The 19,022-nt window shown below is 36.0% G+C and overlaps 3 protein-coding genes and 1 pseudogene across 4 annotated transcripts; 2 read left to right on the forward strand and 2 right to left on the reverse strand.

Annotated features, from left to right (window-relative positions):
• Nucleotides 1-1,076: 1,076 nt before the first annotated feature.
• Nucleotides 1,077-3,232, forward strand: LOC104790381 (uncharacterized). 2 transcript variants are annotated; one of them, XM_010516127.3, is made up of 4 exons: nucleotides 1,077-1,351; nucleotides 2,136-2,411; nucleotides 2,597-2,785; nucleotides 2,885-3,232. In XM_010516127.3, exons 2-4 carry the CDS (start codon nucleotides 2,163-2,165, stop codon nucleotides 2,966-2,968), a joined length of 522 nt encoding a protein of 173 aa, XP_010514429.2. In that variant the 5' UTR covers nucleotides 1,077-1,351; nucleotides 2,136-2,162; the 3' UTR covers nucleotides 2,969-3,232. The 2 variants fall into 2 exon arrangements, with proteins under 2 accessions (XP_010514429.2, XP_087314304.1); XM_087458178.1 differs by having other exon boundaries at nucleotides 1,177-1,351; nucleotides 2,239-2,411.
• Nucleotides 3,162-4,635, reverse strand: LOC104790394 (uncharacterized). The gene is made up of 2 exons (XM_010516147.3): nucleotides 4,109-4,635; nucleotides 3,162-4,018 (listed from the first exon to the last, which is right to left on the reverse strand). Exons 1-2 carry the CDS (start codon nucleotides 4,528-4,530, stop codon nucleotides 3,487-3,489), a joined length of 954 nt encoding a protein of 317 aa, XP_010514449.1. The 5' UTR covers nucleotides 4,531-4,635; the 3' UTR covers nucleotides 3,162-3,486.
• A 2,796-nt stretch (nucleotides 4,636-7,431) lies between these two features.
• On the reverse strand, nucleotides 7,432-8,612 carry LOC109126739 (uncharacterized; annotated as a pseudogene).
• A 1,515-nt stretch (nucleotides 8,613-10,127) lies between these two features.
• Nucleotides 10,128-11,324, forward strand: LOC147949864 (uncharacterized). The gene is made up of 3 exons (XM_087510975.1): nucleotides 10,128-10,132; nucleotides 10,361-11,027; nucleotides 11,271-11,324. Exons 1-3 carry the CDS (start codon nucleotides 10,128-10,130, stop codon nucleotides 11,322-11,324), a joined length of 726 nt encoding a protein of 241 aa, XP_087367101.1.
• Nucleotides 11,325-19,022: the final 7,698 nt, after the last annotated feature.

The following is a 19,022-nucleotide window of genomic DNA, read 5'->3' on the forward strand; positions in this document are numbered from 1 at the left end:
GAACAAAGAGTTTTTAAAATTTATCTTAAAGATTTTATGAAAATATAATTAAAGGATATAATTAAGTTAGAAAGAGAATATAAAATTTTAATTTTAGGTGTTAATTCAACCAAAATGATGAAACTGATGAAAAATAAAAGAAATAGTGTGCAGAGCCCTTTAAATGCGACACAACAGCATTTTGTGCGAGAATGTTTCTCTTTTAATATACAGTAAAACCTCTATAAATTAATAATGTTGGGACTAAGACATTTTATTAATTTATAGTGATATTAATTTATCTATAAATTAATAATTATTATTTTATAGTGTAAATTAATAATTATTATTTTATAGTGTAAATTAATAATTATTAATTTACAGATATATTTTTAATTGTTTATTTTTTTTAAAATTATGAATTGGAACAACTATAGTAAAATAAGATTAAACTTTCGGATGTTATAAATTTTATGGTTTAGGAATTGAACTTGTAATATTTAGAAAGCACTATTTACAATAAAATTACAAATATTATAGACAAATTGACTTATACACATGAGACACATAAATTCAAATCTATGAATAATAATATCAATTCTCCTATTTTAATAATCTGTCAAATTATCAAATTGTAAATGATGCATATCTAAAAATTAAAACTTTAAATTTAATTATTTGTATGACATGTTATAAAATATTTTAGAGATATCATTATAGGTTGAAAATACAACATTACAATTGTTCTATAGAATTGAGCTTTAGGAGAAACATACACTATTATATCAGTATATATATATATATATATATATATATAAATTTACATAATTATTAATTTATGATATTATTGGGACCATATTTTATAAGGAGATTTCGAAAAAATTATTATCTTATCGAATATTGTTAATTTTTACACTGGCCCGACTTGAGACCAATAAAATTTATTAATTTATAGTGTTTATTATTTTGTTGAGGTTTTACTGTATAAGATGTAACATTTACCATCATTATGTGTTGTAAGATAAAATAAATTATATTGTGTATTTTATAATTGGAAAAATGTCATAAAAGCTCCAACTTATCATTTTGGTTGAATTAAAGCTCTTACTCTCCATTGACTTAACAATTAAACCTCCAACTTGTGTTGACTCGGTCAGTTTGAGCATTATGTTAACTCACTAAACAGAGGAAATAAACGCGGTTAGTATCACTGTTAGCAATTAAACGACAGTCATTTAAAACAAAACGAAAACCCCCAAATCGTAAATCAATTCTCTCTTTCTCCGAACTCCAAAAATTGAAAACCCCAAATTCGATTCCTCTCTTCTTCTTCTTCGTCTGGCTACCCAATCACTCTATCACTCTTGATCTGGTACGTTTACATCTGCAAACTCCTCATTTTATAACCTCTCTTCACTTAAGAGATTTAATCATGGAACTAATTCATTCTGAATTAAGTTTGGTTGATCTGTTTGGAGAATGATCTTTCTGGGTTTTTATCGCCAAATTTTTCCCTACGCACCTATTTTCATTTCCCATTAGTCCTTGTTGCAAAAATGTCAAATCTTTCGTATCTCTCATGTTGAGGAAAAGCTGCACACAAAGTGTTCGTTACAATGCCGCAGCGAAAATTTATTTAACATTCGAGATTGGATTTATTATATTTTACAGTGTTATCTTGCTACCTAAGTTGGATTAGTTCTTGAAATTTTGTGGTTCTTTGTTTTGAACATGTCACTCAATTCATGTAGCATAGTTCATTAGCATCTCGTCTATACAATACAGCTGTCTGATATTCTTAAGTATAGCATAGTGGTCGCAATTAAGTTTGCACATGGAGATTAGTTTTAGTATTGTTAGCTTCCGTGAAGATATCTCAAGTGTTTTTTTGTTGAGGTCATTGTGAGAGAGAATTTGTGTTGTCCACTATGTATAGGATGGGTGTGTTCTTGTAAGAGGGCTTCTGGTTAAATAAAAAAGAGAGATTTATAGTTTCATCTTACTTTCTCTGATTAAACAAAAGATGCAAAAAAATGCCTATTGAACGTTTATTTCTGCTTGATGTTTTGTGTTGGAGTTTGGCTAATGGTTCCATTGTTTCATTTATTCCAATTTGGGTAAACTTGTGTTTTTTTTCTTTCTATTTTTTGACATAGAAAGAAGATTCCCTGCGCCTGTTTATTATGATGTCTCGGCAAAGTCAGTTATTTACATTGCTTAAGAGAAGGTTTCATTCACCGTCTAATGATGCCCCAACAGAAACCTTAAGAAAGAAGTTAGCCGATTTACAAAAAAGTAAGAAGCGAAGGAACCCAACAAAGAACCAGTTTCTAGTTGAAGTTCCAGAATCAAGATCTTATTTGGACACAGCAACGATGCCTATGTTCCTCGCCGTTGTCGGTATTGCATTGTTTGCAAAGGTGTTAATGATGGTAAGCTTTCCTATATCATCTCTTTATGAGTGTGTCTTCCTTTTTAATGACTTAGCATCTGTTAAGTAGATGTGGCTTTGTAATTGAGCCGTTACTCTGCTTTATAATTTCTTTGTGGAATTGAGCGATTAGATAAGGATATATCCTGAGGAAATTGCTGTTTCTTATTATTGGTTTGTTGTTAGATTGATGATTCAAAATCGCAAGAAATGATTGAACGCAAGATAAAGAATGCACCACCGGGGCAAGGCACAGTGCGGATGATTGAACGTGAGGAGTGGGATGACTTTAGAGAAGTAAGGCCAAGAACACCTTTTGAGTCCAAGCTTGCTCGCCCAAATGCACAAATAAGAACTGGAGAACCTGTGCGCAAGGTAAAAAAACCTCTATTCAATCATCGAACCTTACTGTATTTTGCTAGTTCATATCGTCGTTTGATGATCAGACTTCTTACTTGTTTCCTTTTTCATCAGGATGACTTGAAAAACTGGACAATAGACGTGCTAACAGATGGGCTTGCACGAACCCAAGAAAGTGTTCGTCGCGGTTCCAGTTAGGTTTTCATGAATTCTCCTCGATTCAATTGGGAGTTTCCTGGTTAATATATATATATTGAGAATCTGGTAGTCGAGAACATTATCGGCCGTTCTCCTAAGCGAACATAGGCATTAAGGACAGTAGAGAGAAGAACATACATAAGCAGTCTTGTAATAAAGAAATCTTGGAAATGGAGATATGAATGTATTCCCCTTTGTTTCGGAACTGCATCGTGTATTCACACAAATTTTCATCAAAATCATTAAACATCTTTACAGTGTCAAGATATTTCACACTCTAAATTGGGTTTGATTGGTAACTAAAATATATTGTAGGTAAATTTAGTGGTTTTAAAAGACTAAACGCAGAACAGAGTTTAAAACAGAGGAAACCAAATCAAAAGGGGAAGGAAATAAAAGACTAAACGCTTCATTCTTCTTTCAATGCAAGAGTGGAGCCAAACTGATCACACTTTTGGCAATGTCTTGTTGCTAAGAAAAAACTACTGTTAAAACAATCAAGGCATTTTTGTTAAGAGTCAGTTGTCCTTCAAATGGCTGCCCGGCTTCTCCAAGAACTTGGAGATTACCATACCGATAGCAAAGAAGAGTGCCGTCACTGATACGTTGATAGGACCCTCACGGCGTTTTTTCTCGACAAAACCCCAATTGATCGACGAGACTAGTAGCTGGCCAAAACCACAGAACATTAAGACCGTATCCGAGAAACTTGCGAAGATTCTGTTGTAGCCACGTGATGGATAGTAGAACCAAGGTATAGGCCACTTGCAACGGAAACAAAGTTTATGGACTCGGATTTTGTAAGTGAGGTCAATGATGGAGAGGACAACAGAAACAATTGCCATTGCTAAAGAGAGTCTTGCGAAGTAAGGCTTGCCAACAGAAGAACACTGGTCCGCAACCACTGAAGCAATCTCTACGAGCAAATTGATGATGACGAGGAAGGTCATTGCAATGGAACACCGGCTTCTATTTTTCACTATCGGCTTGTTAGGCTTCACAATCTTCATGACTTTGAGAAAGATCTTCCCCACAAACACACTCTCATCCCTGAACATATTACATCAATATTACATGGATGTGGTTTTTAAACAATTTGAATGAATGATAAAGAAGAAGAAGAAGAAGAAGTAGTGGAACCTTGCATACATCCGGCCAGGTAGCGCAGCAATTTTGGTTACAGCATCGACCCATCTAACCGCCTCTTCCTTGCCAATTTTAAATCTAGCGAAGACTTCATCGGCTACTACATGGCAAGGCTCTGTGTCAAGGAACACCGGTATGATAACTTGTCCGGCGGTTCTTTCCCCCTTTATGATCGTCTCAAGCTTTTTCAAATTCCAATACCGTCGACGTTTTATTAAAGTAGCACTGAAGACAATCACTAAAACCTTGGATTCTTCTATTGCTTGAACGTCAACATGCTCACTTTGTCTGGGACTGTTGGAGATATCTTCAAAGACTTTTATCTGCCGACTGAGTAGAGCCGCTAATAATAATGAAGAAAAGCGAGTTCCACTAGAATCTCGGCAAAAGATGTAAACGTCATCCCGGAAAACCATGACGACTTCTGTTCTGGATATGTTTCAATCATCCATCCATATATATATAACCCCACTAACAACAACCGCGTTGGACTATTAATTTATTTGTGCATCTCTTTTCTTGGGAGGTTCTGAATGAAAAATACCGTATAAACTTCCCGTTAGTCAACTAAACTATTATTAAAACTAGCTAGGACTCACACCCCCCCTCTCCCGATGTCGCGCGGAAGTATTTTAGAAAAAAGTAAATAAATTTAAAACTTAAAACTATACATTATGAAATCATTCAAATGTAATAGAATAGTTTGAACACATAAACATTAAACATAAACTATTACTAAAAACACAACCATCTAAATGAAAACTTATAAACAAAAAATATTATATAGAATAGACGTAATTTTGCAAAAAAAACATTGTTTAAAGTATTATAAATATATAATATATTTTTATGAAGAATTGTGGTAAAGAGCTATAATTAAAAAAATCATAATGACAAAGTGATCTTAACTGAGAATATTGAATTAATGGTTGTAATGAGTAAATGTAATTTTTATTAAATAATTATAATTAAAATGTATTTAATAATGAGTGAAACTATATAAAAAAAATTGAAATTAAAATACACAACTTTCAAAAACATGATGAAATAAATTTTAAATATAAAAATAGTTTTTAAACGAAAAGTTACGATAAATAGACGCAAATGTAAATTATATAGTAAGTTTTATTAAATTTCTATATTGCTATAATCATTTCTAAAATTTTAGTTAGATTATAGAATAACATTGAATATTAAATATTATTATTCAAATGATTAAAATTAAACATAAAACGGAAAATTTGTTTCAACAAACTATGATTTGTTAGTTATTGATGAAGAGACAATTATATAGAAAGTTCAAAATACATGACTATTTAAATAGACATACCTATTATAACGAAAAGTTATGATGAAAAAATATGAATAAAATCTAGTGAAAAGACACAACTCTACAATGAACAGATACAACTATTTGAGTGAAAAAAAACAAAAAAAAACAATTTTTCACAAAAAATACTACAAAAAATCGCAATTGTTGTTTGTATTTATTCAGATTGTTATTATTACTTTTAAATATTAAATATTAAAATATTGTTTTAACGAAAGTTATGATAAATAGACGCAATTTTAAATTCTATATTAAGTTGTATTAAATTTCTCTATTGCTATAATCATTTCTAAAATTTTAGTTATATTATGGAATAACGTTAAATATTAGATATTAATATTCAATTGTTTAGATTCAACATAAAATGAAAAATTTGTTTCAACGAACTTATTGGTTACTAATGAAGAGACAAATATAAAAAGAGTTCAGAAGACATGACTATTTAAATAGACACACATCAATGACGTCATACACCTATTAGAACGAAAGTTGTGATGAAAAAATATAAATAAAATATAGTGAAAACTGCTTTTAAATAGAAGACATCTTTATTACCATATTGAAAATGTCAAATTCAAAAACTCACTATATATCTAACCGTTGAAAAAAACTCTAGGTATTTTTATTAAATTTTTATATTTAAAATTAACTACAAATTGTAAATTAGATTCATCATTCCAAAAATCTTTTGTTAAATCAAGAATTGGAGAAATTTCTTTACTTTTAAAAGAATGAATGTTAAAGAATAATTTAGAAAGCTGTAAAAACTGTTGAGATTGAAAATTTATATTATTTTGTGTCATAGCAAAAAAATGAAAACAGTTCAAACAGACAAATATAGATATAGATTTCAAAAGATACGAATGTTCCAATAAACACAACCCTACAGTGAACTGTTGTAACATTTCATAAATAACCGTTTTAATGAACCATCACGACTTTTCGGAAAATATCCAAAAAGTACGATTGAAAAAACACAACTGTTGATTGCATTTATTCGGATTGTTATTATATATAAATTACTATGATTTTTTTTTAACTAAAATGTTGCTTCTTTAATTTTTTAGCAAAATTAAGATTGTTTAGCAACAGTTTAGCAACATTACTAAGATTGTTTTCCAATTAATTATAAGGAAGCATAGTAATTTTAATATGTTGCTTCTTTAATAGATGAAAAATTATCAATATAACATAATTTCACTTTTTGAAAAATTATCAATATAACATAATTTTAAAGTAATTAACCAAATTTTTAAAATTTAGCTCCTAGAGTTGACCGGAGAAGTAACCAGAAATTTATATATATATTACAAAAAAAAAGCATAAACAGTTTTCAAGTATGAGATACAAAAAGATTTGACTTGCAATGTTCTGAATCGTTTTCAAGTACGAGCGTGTAAAGACCAAAAGTCTTCGAGCTTGTTTTCCATTGTAATTAGTGCACATATTCTACTCAGTTTGAGTCTTCATATATAATGTAATATTGATATATTCTACTAGACTGTAAAATATGGTTAGCTCGATCGGTCTTGTTAACATAAATTTGTTTTGAACCTAACATAAAGTATTCAACCTCCATCAGGATAGAAATAGTTATATCTGCATCAGAGAGAGAAATGATGATTACAAAAAGAAGAGATGTTAATCTTCTCTCTATGCCATTGCCATATTAAAATTTCAAAAACTGATGAGAGATATTGTTGTGTGTTTACCTAGAAATAAGCAAAGGGGGCAAGTTAAATTCACTCTGCCGTTTTGTAATGATGAGGAGCCAACTCAGCCAACCATAAGGGATCAATTCTTGTGAGGTTCTTGATGTACTTCTTCATGGTTTGCATGAGCTCGTCGAATATAACATATTCAGGTTTCGCACGGAATAGAACAGAAGTTGGGTGGATGTGGACAATCTCACCACTTTCCAAAGCCCTGTCAAGTCATTAAATGACGATGGAAGTTAATTTTTTTTTTAATATTAATATAACCTGAATATTACAAAAACTATGACAAAAAGTCATGCAGTATTTTGTGAAACAAGTCACAAAGTTTTAAAAGCTACAAAAGCAGTATAGAAATAGGCCAATAATACAAGCAGACCCATAGATAGTAACCGAATCTTCCGCTCCGGTTGGCTTTGTTAAACATCGAAGAGACATCTAGCCACGTCCCCGGTGCCCGCGTCCACGGCACCCACGACCACGTGATCTACGTCCCCGTTGTCCTCTCCCTCGAGCAATAAAAGACTCTTGTGTCTCTTTAGCTTTAATGGAAGGTTGAACCGGTCTCTCTCGCAGTAATCTTTGTCCGGAAGGAGTCATATGGTCCATCATTTCAGATTTACTATCAGAATCCTCTGCATCAACTAAATCTCCATCTGAGGGAAGTGAATCCCCATCTTAGATAAAACTTGAACTTCCATATTTGTATGGCAATCTGCCACTTTGGTGCATAGATCTGAGACTTGTATTGGGACAGCCTCAATAGGTAGGTCTGAATCGTCTTGGACTTTGGAGCCTTCTTGAATGACAACATTCGTGGATTCATGTTGAAGATTGATTGGAGAGACTAGAGCTGGGGCGGTAGATAAACTAACATTGGCAGGAGCATTGACCTCATTAGAGACAACTTTGGTGGCTTTTTGATGTGGCAAATTTTGGTTCATGCAACGGGAAGCTTTATGTCCTAACTGTCCACAATCTCCACACTGAACAGGAACCCAAGCGTATTCAACATCAACCATAGATATGTTTCCCTTTTTATCCACAGCTGCAATCCTAGGAGGAAATGCTTTACTCAACTCCACTTCCACCAAGATCTTAGCCTCACCCATTAGAGAAGGGTCAAGTCTTGGTTTGTAAGTAGCCATAGGAGCACCTAAACCTGAAGCAATATGGCTAATTCCTGGAATTGAGTAGAGACTGTTCGGAATCTTTTTAAGGGTTACCCAAACCGGAATAGTCGAGATATCTTTGGGATATCAAAAGTATCTTTGAAAGTTAATTTTGCTAAAAGAGCAGAGCATAATAGGCGTATTTACATGTTAAAATATTAAATGAACCACTATATCCATAGGTAAACCTACCTGCATGTACCGTCCAATTGTCTCTGTGCTGCTTTAAGGAAAAATGATACAGCAAGACATCTACGAAACTCAAGCATGCATTTCCGCATGAAGACACATTAAAACCCGTCTACAAAGAAGGCATAACCAACCTATATATATATATGCTTGCTTCAAGGAACGGCTATTCACAAAGTTCTCCTTACACCATTTTTTCATAATTTTATCAATATTGTTTCCACTGCCGGCTACTTTTTTCTTTTCCAAGAACTCATCTGACTCCCGATAAACACTAAGATAAGTTAGGTGATCCCCTTCAACGCTAACGAAGTGGTTTCTTTCGGTTCTTGCCCACGAAACAAAGAATAAAAATGACTGCTTTAGTCAACTGTTAATATAAAGGAAAAAAATTATATATATATATATATATATATAGGGATCTTTACTCATGTTATACATTTTAGTTAATATTACCATAATCTACAAAAAAAAATTTTATTACTAGAATAGTTCGGGTATTTATAAAATACCCAGCGTGACCTTGTTTTATGTTACCGGAAAATACGTTATTACAAAAATGCCATTGCCACTTCAAACGCCATGCAGAAATCGCTGACGTGTATTAAATAACTCAGCCGTAACGCGTTATAGAGGTAATGACGGCTGAGTTATAGGTATGTTGCGGCTGATTTATGGAAAAAACATTTGAGTAAGATTGGACGGCTGACTTAGAGCATAACTCAGCCAAACGTTACAGCTGAGTTTTCACCGGATGGTTGAGTTGTCAAATTTTCGGCTGAGTTATCAATACGACAAGGCTGAGTTATTGTATTTCCGGCTGGCTGAGTTATGAAAAATGGCTGACTTATGAGATGTAGTTTCGGCTGAGTTATGGTTAAATTCTATAACTCAGCCGTGAAAGGCTGACTTATCGTACAACTCGGACATTTGACGGCTGACTTAGAAGCAAAAGATTAATTACTATAATGTTATTCAGTTACGGCTGACCTATGAAACGATACAACTGAGTTACAAATTTTCAGTTGACGCAGCGACTAAGTTTGGCAGCCATTTTTCTATTTTTTAATTACTGTAATGTTATTCATGTTTTGACTGAGTTATATTTTATTTCATGGCTGAGTTATATTAAGGCTGAGTTATTATTTCTTTAATGGCTGACTTACCACGTCGGACGCATCATCCATGTCATCATCTTTCTTCTCTGAAAATACAAAACGTCGTTCCTTCGATTCTTCAACTGGTTATTAAGTGAACTATTTACATTATATATCCTTGTTCTTCTACTTCTTCTTCACTTTCTACTTCATCTTGTTCTTATACTTCTTTTTCACTTTCATCTTCACCTAGTTCTTTCTACTTCTTCTTCACATTGTTCTTCATTTTCTTTCATGGATCCAGTTCCGATACTAGTTGTTTCCGGTAATTGGGTAAAGAAACAAAGATATGTATTTAACACCGACGACAGAGAGTGTATAGTTATGCAGATCGAAGGTGGCACAACACACGACAAGCTTGTGGAGCTTGTTCTTGAAGACTACAGATTGGACGCGTTTAGCTATGAGCTAAAGCTGAGCTACATGTTCTCGAACAAGGCACTGAAACTAATGGCGTATAATACTCCACCAGTTTATGTCTCCAATGATCGACAGTTGCAATGTTTTTTGGGGCTATGGAAAACCGATCAGCTACGTCTCTGTGTGGATTTTTCGGCTAAAAAGTCTACAGAATCTAGTGGAGCTAGAGGAAGTATGATACAACAAAGCATTTCTGACTGAAAAGTAAAATGTACATACGAAGTGGACGGTGGGGGATTTGAAGGCACTTGTTATGATTATAGTGATGACAAAGAAAATGAAGAAGAAGAAGAAGCTGTCGAAGAAGCAGCTGATGAAGAAGAAGACGATGAGTTTTCAACCCGATTTGATGTTTTCGACGACTCCGATGGTGCGTCATCTGATGATGATAACTTTAGTGTCTTGGGCGAGCATCCGAATAAAGACGAACCGGATTCACCAACTCTGCCTCCGAATAAAGACAAAGATTCACCAACTCTGCCTCCTAAGAAGAGTGCTCATAACAACGGTAATGTCAGATCGACTATAAACCTAGAGGCTTTTAGGTTGGAGTTGTCAACGCTAAAAATTGCTGTAGGACAACGATACAAGAGCAAAGCCGAGTTCAATAATCGCGTGAAACTTATTTCGGTTAGGGATGGATTTGATTTTAATTTACCAGTATCAAATCCAAGAATGGTGGTTGCGCGGTGTTGGGTTGAAGGATGCCTTTGGAGAGTTCGTGCATCTAGACAAGGGGATGAGCCGGATTGGCATGTTCGTTTATACGATTCGGAACATTCATGTTCAGTGACAGAACGTTCTAATCGATCCCGTCAAGCAACAACTGGTGTATTGGCAGGTCTTTACAGGGACTATCTTGGTGATCTTGGTCCGGAAGTTAAACCTAAAAGTGTCGACGTCATTTTCAACAAGCAATTTAGTATGAAGGTAATTAATCTGTCTCGGCTGACTTATTGACATAATGGCTGACATATCATTACCTTATGGCTGGATTATCAATGAATACCGGCTGACTTAATGATTTTATAAGGCTGATTGATATGAATGTCTTTACTGAGTTATTTACGTATTATGATTGGTTTTTTGATTCTCTACGGCTGAATTTTATGAATGTATTGATTGAGTTATTTATATGATATGGTTGATTTATTAATTTGTTGGTGTCAACAGATGGGTTATTGGAAGGCATATCAGTTGTTGCGGTTTGCAAGGGAGATCGATTAGGGAACTCCTGAGGATAGTTTTAGCGAATTGCCTTCTTACCTATACATGGTAAGAAGGGAAAATCCAGGTACAATCACGCGTCTCCAAATAGATGATGAAAACTTATTCAAATATGTTTTTATTTCTTTTGGTGCGAGTGTTGCTGGGTTTGCTTTCATGCGCAAAGTTATTGTTGTCGACGGTACGTTTCTCCATGGTAGTTACAAAGGGACGCTTCTAACAGCCCTAGCTCAGGATGGTAACTTTCAAATTTTCCCAATAGCTTTCGCTATTGTTGACACTGAAAATGATGAGTCTTGGCGTTGGTTTTTTACACAACTCAAAAATGTCATTCCTGACGAAAAGGATCTTGCGATAATCTCCGACAGACATAAGTCAATTGGGAAAGCGATTGGCGAAGTGTATCCGTTGGCTTCCCGTGGAATTTGCACTTACCATTTGTATAAGAACATTTTGGTGAAGTTCAAAGGAAAACATTTGTTCCCTCTGGTTAAAAAAGCGGCAAGGTGTTTTAGGCTGTCTGATTTTAATGAGGCTTTCAATAAGATTGAAGCACTTCATCCCGAACTACATGCATACCTCCAAATAGCTGGTGTCTGAATGTGGGCGCGAGTTCATTTCCTGGGGGAAAGGTACAATTTAATGACAACGAATATTGCCGAATCAATGAACAAAGCATTGTCAAATGCTAGAAGTCTTCCCATAGCTCGACTGCTAGAATCGATACGGAATATGATGACCAGATGGTTTTCTGAACGGAGAGAGGATGCGCAATCGCAGCTAACAATGCTCACTCGAGGTGTTGAGAAACTGTTACAGGTAAGTTTACATAAGTCAGTCGTCAATGTTGATAACTCAGCCATAATAGTTTCTGTATCTCAGCCGTAACTGTTTCATATATCAGCCATAACAATTTCCATATCTCAGCTGTAACTTTTGCATATTTTTTTTTTGTTCTACTCCCTACTAGGACCGTGTCACCGCAACAAGACTTATGCAGGTACAAACGATTGATTCTGTACGTGTGCAAGTGACATATGAAACATCTTTGCATGTTGTAAATTTGGAACTAAAAAAATGCACATGCCGTCGTTTCGACCATGAGAAAATACGATGCATCCATGCAACCGTAGCTGCAGAGCATAAGCATGTGTCTCATATATCCCTGTGCGATCCGAAATTTATGAGTGTCGATTTGGTTAACGGATGGGGTGGTTCAATCATGCCTCCAGATGAATCAGTCCCGGTTCCTGTTGATGTGGGTAATCTACCGTGATTGCCTCCGATTGTTGTGAACCCGCCAGGAAGGCCCAAGAAGCGTAGGATTAAATCATCTTTGGAAGTGGCCATTGGAAATAAACGCCCTAGGAAGCAACACACATGTTCGCGATGTAAGCAAGTTGGGCACAATGTGAAAACTTGTCGGATGTAGTTAGGGAGATTTGTTTTGTTTTGTGTAATAACTCAGCCGTCAAGCCGTATAAACCACTCGTTTGATTTCAGATTGTTCCTTTTGATAACTGAGTCGTCAAGTTATATATATTAGCTATCTACTTTCAGATTGTTTCGTGTGATAACTCATCCATTACTTACTATAACTCAGCCATCAACGAGACCTTTCGTTTTCTCGTAAAACTATAACTCAACCGTTAAGCAATATTTTGGCGGGAAACCATAAGTTAACCTAATAATAGACGCGACCTTTCTTTTGATAACTCAGCCATTATAGATTGTTCATTTTGATAACTCAGCCATTATTCACTATACTCAGTCGTCACATGAATTGACGTGACCTTTCGTTTTCCCGTAAAATTATAACTCAGCCGTTACTTTATTATAACTCAGCCTCAAAGTGAGAGTAGATACTAAAATGTGGAAGCATAAAAGGTGGATACATAGAACATATGACAAAAAAGGGACCTTTAATACGTGACAAAAGATACTAGCCGAAGAAAAAAAGGACCTTTAATACATGAAAAAGATACTCGCCTAAGAAATGGAAAATAATTATTTTAAAATAAACAGACTTTAGAGTCACGAGTTGAAGGTAAAACTGGAAATCACTGCTGGAAACCCTAAAGGATCTCAGAGACTTTGAGGGACAACCACAAAAGGTAACAGTTTTTGCACATGATTTCATAGTCTCCATAGCGGAGAGAATGGAAACCATAATCCAAACAACACATCACAGAACAAGCGGGTGAAAGGAGTAACGGGCTGTCAGGATAGCGATGGGAGGCTGCGTATGAGTTTTTCCGGGCCGTCTTATAACGAGATAGCTCAAACAGAAAATCATCACCGGTTGCCATGACACCCGAAGACAGCAGAGGATAATGGACGGCCATAACCTCCTTCCCTTGACAAATACTTAGTATCCCACATGCTAAGGTGGCATCAGCATCGGCCGGTACAATACGACTGAGAATATCAATCCCACGCTGGATATCTTTATCCTCAGCCACAACCCTTAGCCCTTCGTAGTAAATGGCAATGAGGTTGCCGGCGTCAAAGCATTTGACGAAGAAAGGCTTGTACCGCCCTTCAATTTGGAGGCCACCATCAGGGGCATTGGATGTGTTGATTTGTGATGGATCAGTACAAAGGCAATAGATAACAGCTGTCTTCAGAACTTCTTTACTGTATACTGCATTTTTTCCCCTACGACCAGCCCTTAAAATAGAACCAAGTGACCACCATCGATCTTCTGCAGCAAGGGAAACGATTTTTTTTATGAAAACATTGTTGGGGAGATCCGACATCTTGGGTGCTCGAGCGGACATAGTGTTGTAAACAGTAATTTTACTCTAGTTTGAAGTTGATAGGTAATAGACTAAAGAAACGGGAATATTATAACTCAGTCACTTGGTTCTATTTGTAGTTGAGAAGTAATAGACTAATAATTTTATTGTTAAGCAATATTTTGGCGGGAAACCATAAGTTAATTTGTAATAGACGCATCGACGAGACCTTGGCTGAGTTTATAACTCAGCCGTCACATGAATAAACGAGACCTTTCGTTTTCCTATAAATATTATAACTCAGCCTTCAAGTCATATAAATCAGTCATCTATTTCCATATTGTTTATTGTGATAACTCAGCCATCACTTACTATAACTCAGCCATCACATGAATCGACGAGACCTTTCGTTTTCCCGTAAAACTATAACTCAGCCGTTAAGCAATATTTTGGCGGGAAACCATAAGTTAACCTAATAATAGACGCGACCTTTCTTTTGATAACTATAACTCAGTCGTCACATAAATCGACGCGACCTTTCGTTTTCCCGTAAAACTATAACTCAACCTTCAAGCAATATTTTAGCGGGAAACCATAAGTTAACCTAATAATAGACGCGACGTTTCTCTTTATATTAATATAATTCATTGTATTAATTCGGTTTCTTCTTCTCCGCTCATTGCACCTATAAATATTGCATCTTCGTCTAACATCTCACCTTCAAATCTCATCTATCATTATATTGCATTTCCTTCGATCGTTACACATGTAAGTCTCCTCTCCAGGCCCTCTCAATCTATTGCTTATTTTCCGATCATTGCACATATCAGTTGGTGACATTTGTTTTTATTTTGATAGTCGAGCTATGGACGGAGAGGGTTCCAGCAGACGTGAAAAACGCAAGGCAGAGTGGGGAGACGAAGACAATCAGCCGTCCATCCGAATGGCTGGCTCAAGTTCTAATAAACGTCAAATAAATGCAGATTTTGAGTGGGAAGAGGAAGCACTATTGGCCGTGTCCAAAGCTTTTACTCAAACGAGAGTCACGGCCAGGGCGGAGACAAAAGATCTCTATGCAGCAATTCTGCATATGATGGATAATCATATGTAGAAGAAGGAAGAGAAGACCGCCCTCGAGTATCAAGTGGAACTAATCGACGCTCAAATATCCCAACTGAATCAAATATTGGGTGGAGAACTTGTCGATTTAGAGACAGAGCACAAGAGGTTAGAGGTTATGAGAGAGATTGCCAAGGCCGATGTTGAACAGTGCGTTGTTCCTCCTCCTCTTGATTGGGGTAAACTAAAAGTTCGTGGTTCCTCCTATTCTTAATTGGTTTTAAAAAGTGAATTCCATTGTACTGTCGTCTCGTCTTTTATGAACTCTGAACTTTTTTCTTTTAATTTCTTTTTGTAATGTTTAATATTAATATAATTTAACCAGTATTACGATATCTCAGCCATTACGGATTTATAAATCACTATAACTCAGCCATCACATGAATCGACGAGACCTTTCGTTTTCCCGTAAATTTTATAACTCAGCCGTCAAGTCATATATATCAGCCATTTACTTTCAGTTTGTTTCTTGTGATAACTCAGCCATAACTCACTATAACTCATCCGTCACATGACCTTTCGTTTTCACGTAAATATTATAACTCAGCCGTAAATTAATATATATCATCCAGTTACTTGCTGATTGTTTCTTGTGATAACTCAGCCATAATGCACTATAACTTAGCCGTCACATAACCTTTCTGTTTCCCGTAAATATGTCTGACTCTCTTTCATCTCACATCGACTTTGGTGAATAATTGCCATTAAATTCGAATTGATTACATCCAGTTCGATAATTCGCCAAAAAAAAATAATAATAATAATAAGTGAACTAGTTCCCATGGGAAAGCTAATCACGAGTCTTCTTATCTCGGCACAAACTGATTCCCATCACTAGCATTTTGGACGATCCTGTAGTCTCAGAATGGGAGCCGGACCTAATAGATCGGACTCCAACGGTTCTTCCACCACCAGCTTGCTCAGTTCAGATCGCAAGATCTGACAATCCTGCGTTAAGGCTTCAAGCCTTTCCATCGGCACTTCGAAGCCCTTGGACACTGATAACTCTCTAATTTACATGTTTTTAGCATCCTTTTTTGTCCATATTTTGCATTGTTCATGCCCTTAACTTAGTATTTTTAGGTCATTAACTGTAGGAAGTCACTTTTAGGCCATTTAGGGTGTTGCATTTTTGCATTTGCATATTTTGGATGAAAACAAGTGCTTAAGAGCCTCAAATGGGAAAAAACAAGGACAAACCCGAGCATGTACCCGAAGGAGCCATCGAGCTGGAAGAAAAAGTCTGAACCCCAACACGATCGAGGAGGATCCAAGAGCATGAAGAACAACCCGAGGATCTACCCGAGGACGAACTCGACCACATCCTCGTGTACCACATCGTGTAGACCCTCGGGCAGGACTGGGAAGCTAGGTGAAAGGGGTTTCCATATATAAACCCCTCCTCCTCTTCCTCGCAAAGGAGCACGCCGCAGACCCTCAAACCAGAGAGCGAGAGCTTTTGTGAGAGAACTGAGCGACTCAAACACCTTTCCCTTTTGTTTTGGATTTTATTTCATAACTTTTAATCATTTTCTTTAGATTTCTTTCTTGTAGGGCGCAACACTTGGCGAAGGAGTCCAACACATGGCGAAGGAATCTTTCTTGTCCCCCACTTCGCCCATGCATGCGACATTGCAGGTTCCGCATCCAATCCAACGACTTAATAAGTTGCGTAAAGGTATCTTTGTTTCTCACCTTTATTCTTGCATGAAATTCTATTGGGAAATCAAGAAAGAGAATGTTCGTGTGCCTTCGACAAACGCCCAGAATTTCTGGATCGCTGTATGGTCGGGTCAATGGTACTGTGGTATGGTCAACGATACCTGGTACGCTTTCCGGTACGTGGTACGGTCCATGGTACATGGTACGGTACACGGTCTTCCTTCTTCTAACTCGACCATTCTTTTTCCTTGGAATTTTTAAGACTGTCCATCGAAAGTAAACTCGTTTTCGTCGATCATTCGTCCTTTGGCTCGATGGTAGGCGCATCCGGTAATGGCCATTGGCCATTTACCGAACCATCAACATTTCCTCATACACTTCTTCAGTAATTCTTCTATCTTTCTCCCTTGCCTTCTTTCTAAGTTCTTTTCAGGCTCTTTGGTCATGGTTCTTATCAAAATTTTATCCTGTAGTGAGGGTCACTACAGTGACCTTCCGACAAGTGATTGTCAGAATTGTGCGAGTGAGGACAAAACACATGAAAAAATCATGTAGTTATTTGTAGGGACGGTAACAAGTCTTTAAAGCCTCCTGCACGTAGCAAACCGACCGTCAGATATGGATGGGCTCACGGACCTATTGAGAGAACGTAAGGACCATTAAAAAAAGTTGGCTAATGGATGAGAGTGGACATAGGGTCCAGGTGGCGGTCGGAGCGTTACAACGATCACACTAATCTCGTTAGAAGTGTCTAAGCCCCTACACCACTCGTCGACTATGACTCTGCTCCACTATTTGTTTCAGATCCTACTTTGCATACACTTGCAATTTATGATACATTATCTGATACAGAGTCTGATGCATTGATGCATACAACTCAGCCATCCTCTGTTTTGCATGCGACGTCTGTGGCTTTACTAGTGTCTGTTTCAGAGCCTCTTCAAACGCCTGCAGTTTTGTCTGACGAGGCTGATGACTCTGCCATGGAACATGAACAGCTTGGTTTTGGCTTTAGGCAATGTCGTCATGAACAGCTTGGTTTTGGCTTTAGGCAATGTCGTCCTCCCGCAAAACGAGCGTTTAGATCATTACTAACGGGGGCATTCCTCAACATCCCATAAGACATTTATATCCGCCACTGTACAAAACGGAAACACGACAATTATGAAATATGCAAAAACAACAAACATATCTAACGCTTCATGGAAGGAAATTGCGGTTAACAATTTCGAGGAAGAGCTAGATAGAGATAGAGAGATATCGTACTGGCGAAGAGAGAGGTGTGGTCGATGGAGAAGTCAGTCATATGATTCTCTAGTTTTCTAAAAAGATGAAAATTGGTCCTACCAAAAAAAAAAGTTTAAAATTGGCGTGCCAACCAGGCGCTCGTGAGGACTCGGAATTGTACAAACCAAATCGTCGTTATGGACAATTCAATTATATATTACATAATATGGAAGATCTGTTAATATGTACATATGTGTGTGTGTTTAATATACACACACAACTCACAAGACCAGTATTAATCGTTCTATATAAACACCCACACACACAAGACCAACATTAATCCTTCTCAATAAAATATTAGAATATCATTAAACCAAAAGGTAAATCAGAAAGATATTAAATTTAACAAGAAATGTTGAATTTTTTTATTAAAGAAGACAAGATATATTCCTCTGATATTCGATTTTATTAATTTTGAATTTTCTTTTTTCTAAATTTTGCTCTCTAGACACATCTCTTCTATTACTTTCGTTGATGATAATGTTCTTCCTCCTCTTTATTCCTCGTAAATGTAGGAAACTCAGTGTGATTGGTTTGGTACTACAATGTCTCAAATTATATCTAAAATTAGTTTAAGAAAATGAGATTATATATGTGTGTATGGAGGAAAGATATATCTTAAAATGGCGATTGACCATTTTCATATTTTAAAATCTTATTAACATGTTTGTTTATGAATCATATAGGAGAAATCAACAAGATAAGAAAACTCAAGCAATGTATGATGAAATGTTATAGCACAAAAGAGTGCAATGAAACATGCAACCATGAAGGATTCGAAGAGAGATTTGAAGAAGGATTCAAAGAAGGAAAATGTTTACAAAATTGGTTACGTAGCGTTGAATGTTGTTGTCTAGCAAGTTCTAAATTTCAAGATGGCTCTCGCCCCTGG

This window comes from Camelina sativa, chromosome 1 (genome assembly GCF_030686135.1).
Source record: "Camelina sativa cultivar CO46 ecotype springtype chromosome 1, ASM3068613v1".
NCBI classification, from domain to species: domain Eukaryota; kingdom Viridiplantae; phylum Streptophyta; class Magnoliopsida; order Brassicales; family Brassicaceae; genus Camelina; species Camelina sativa.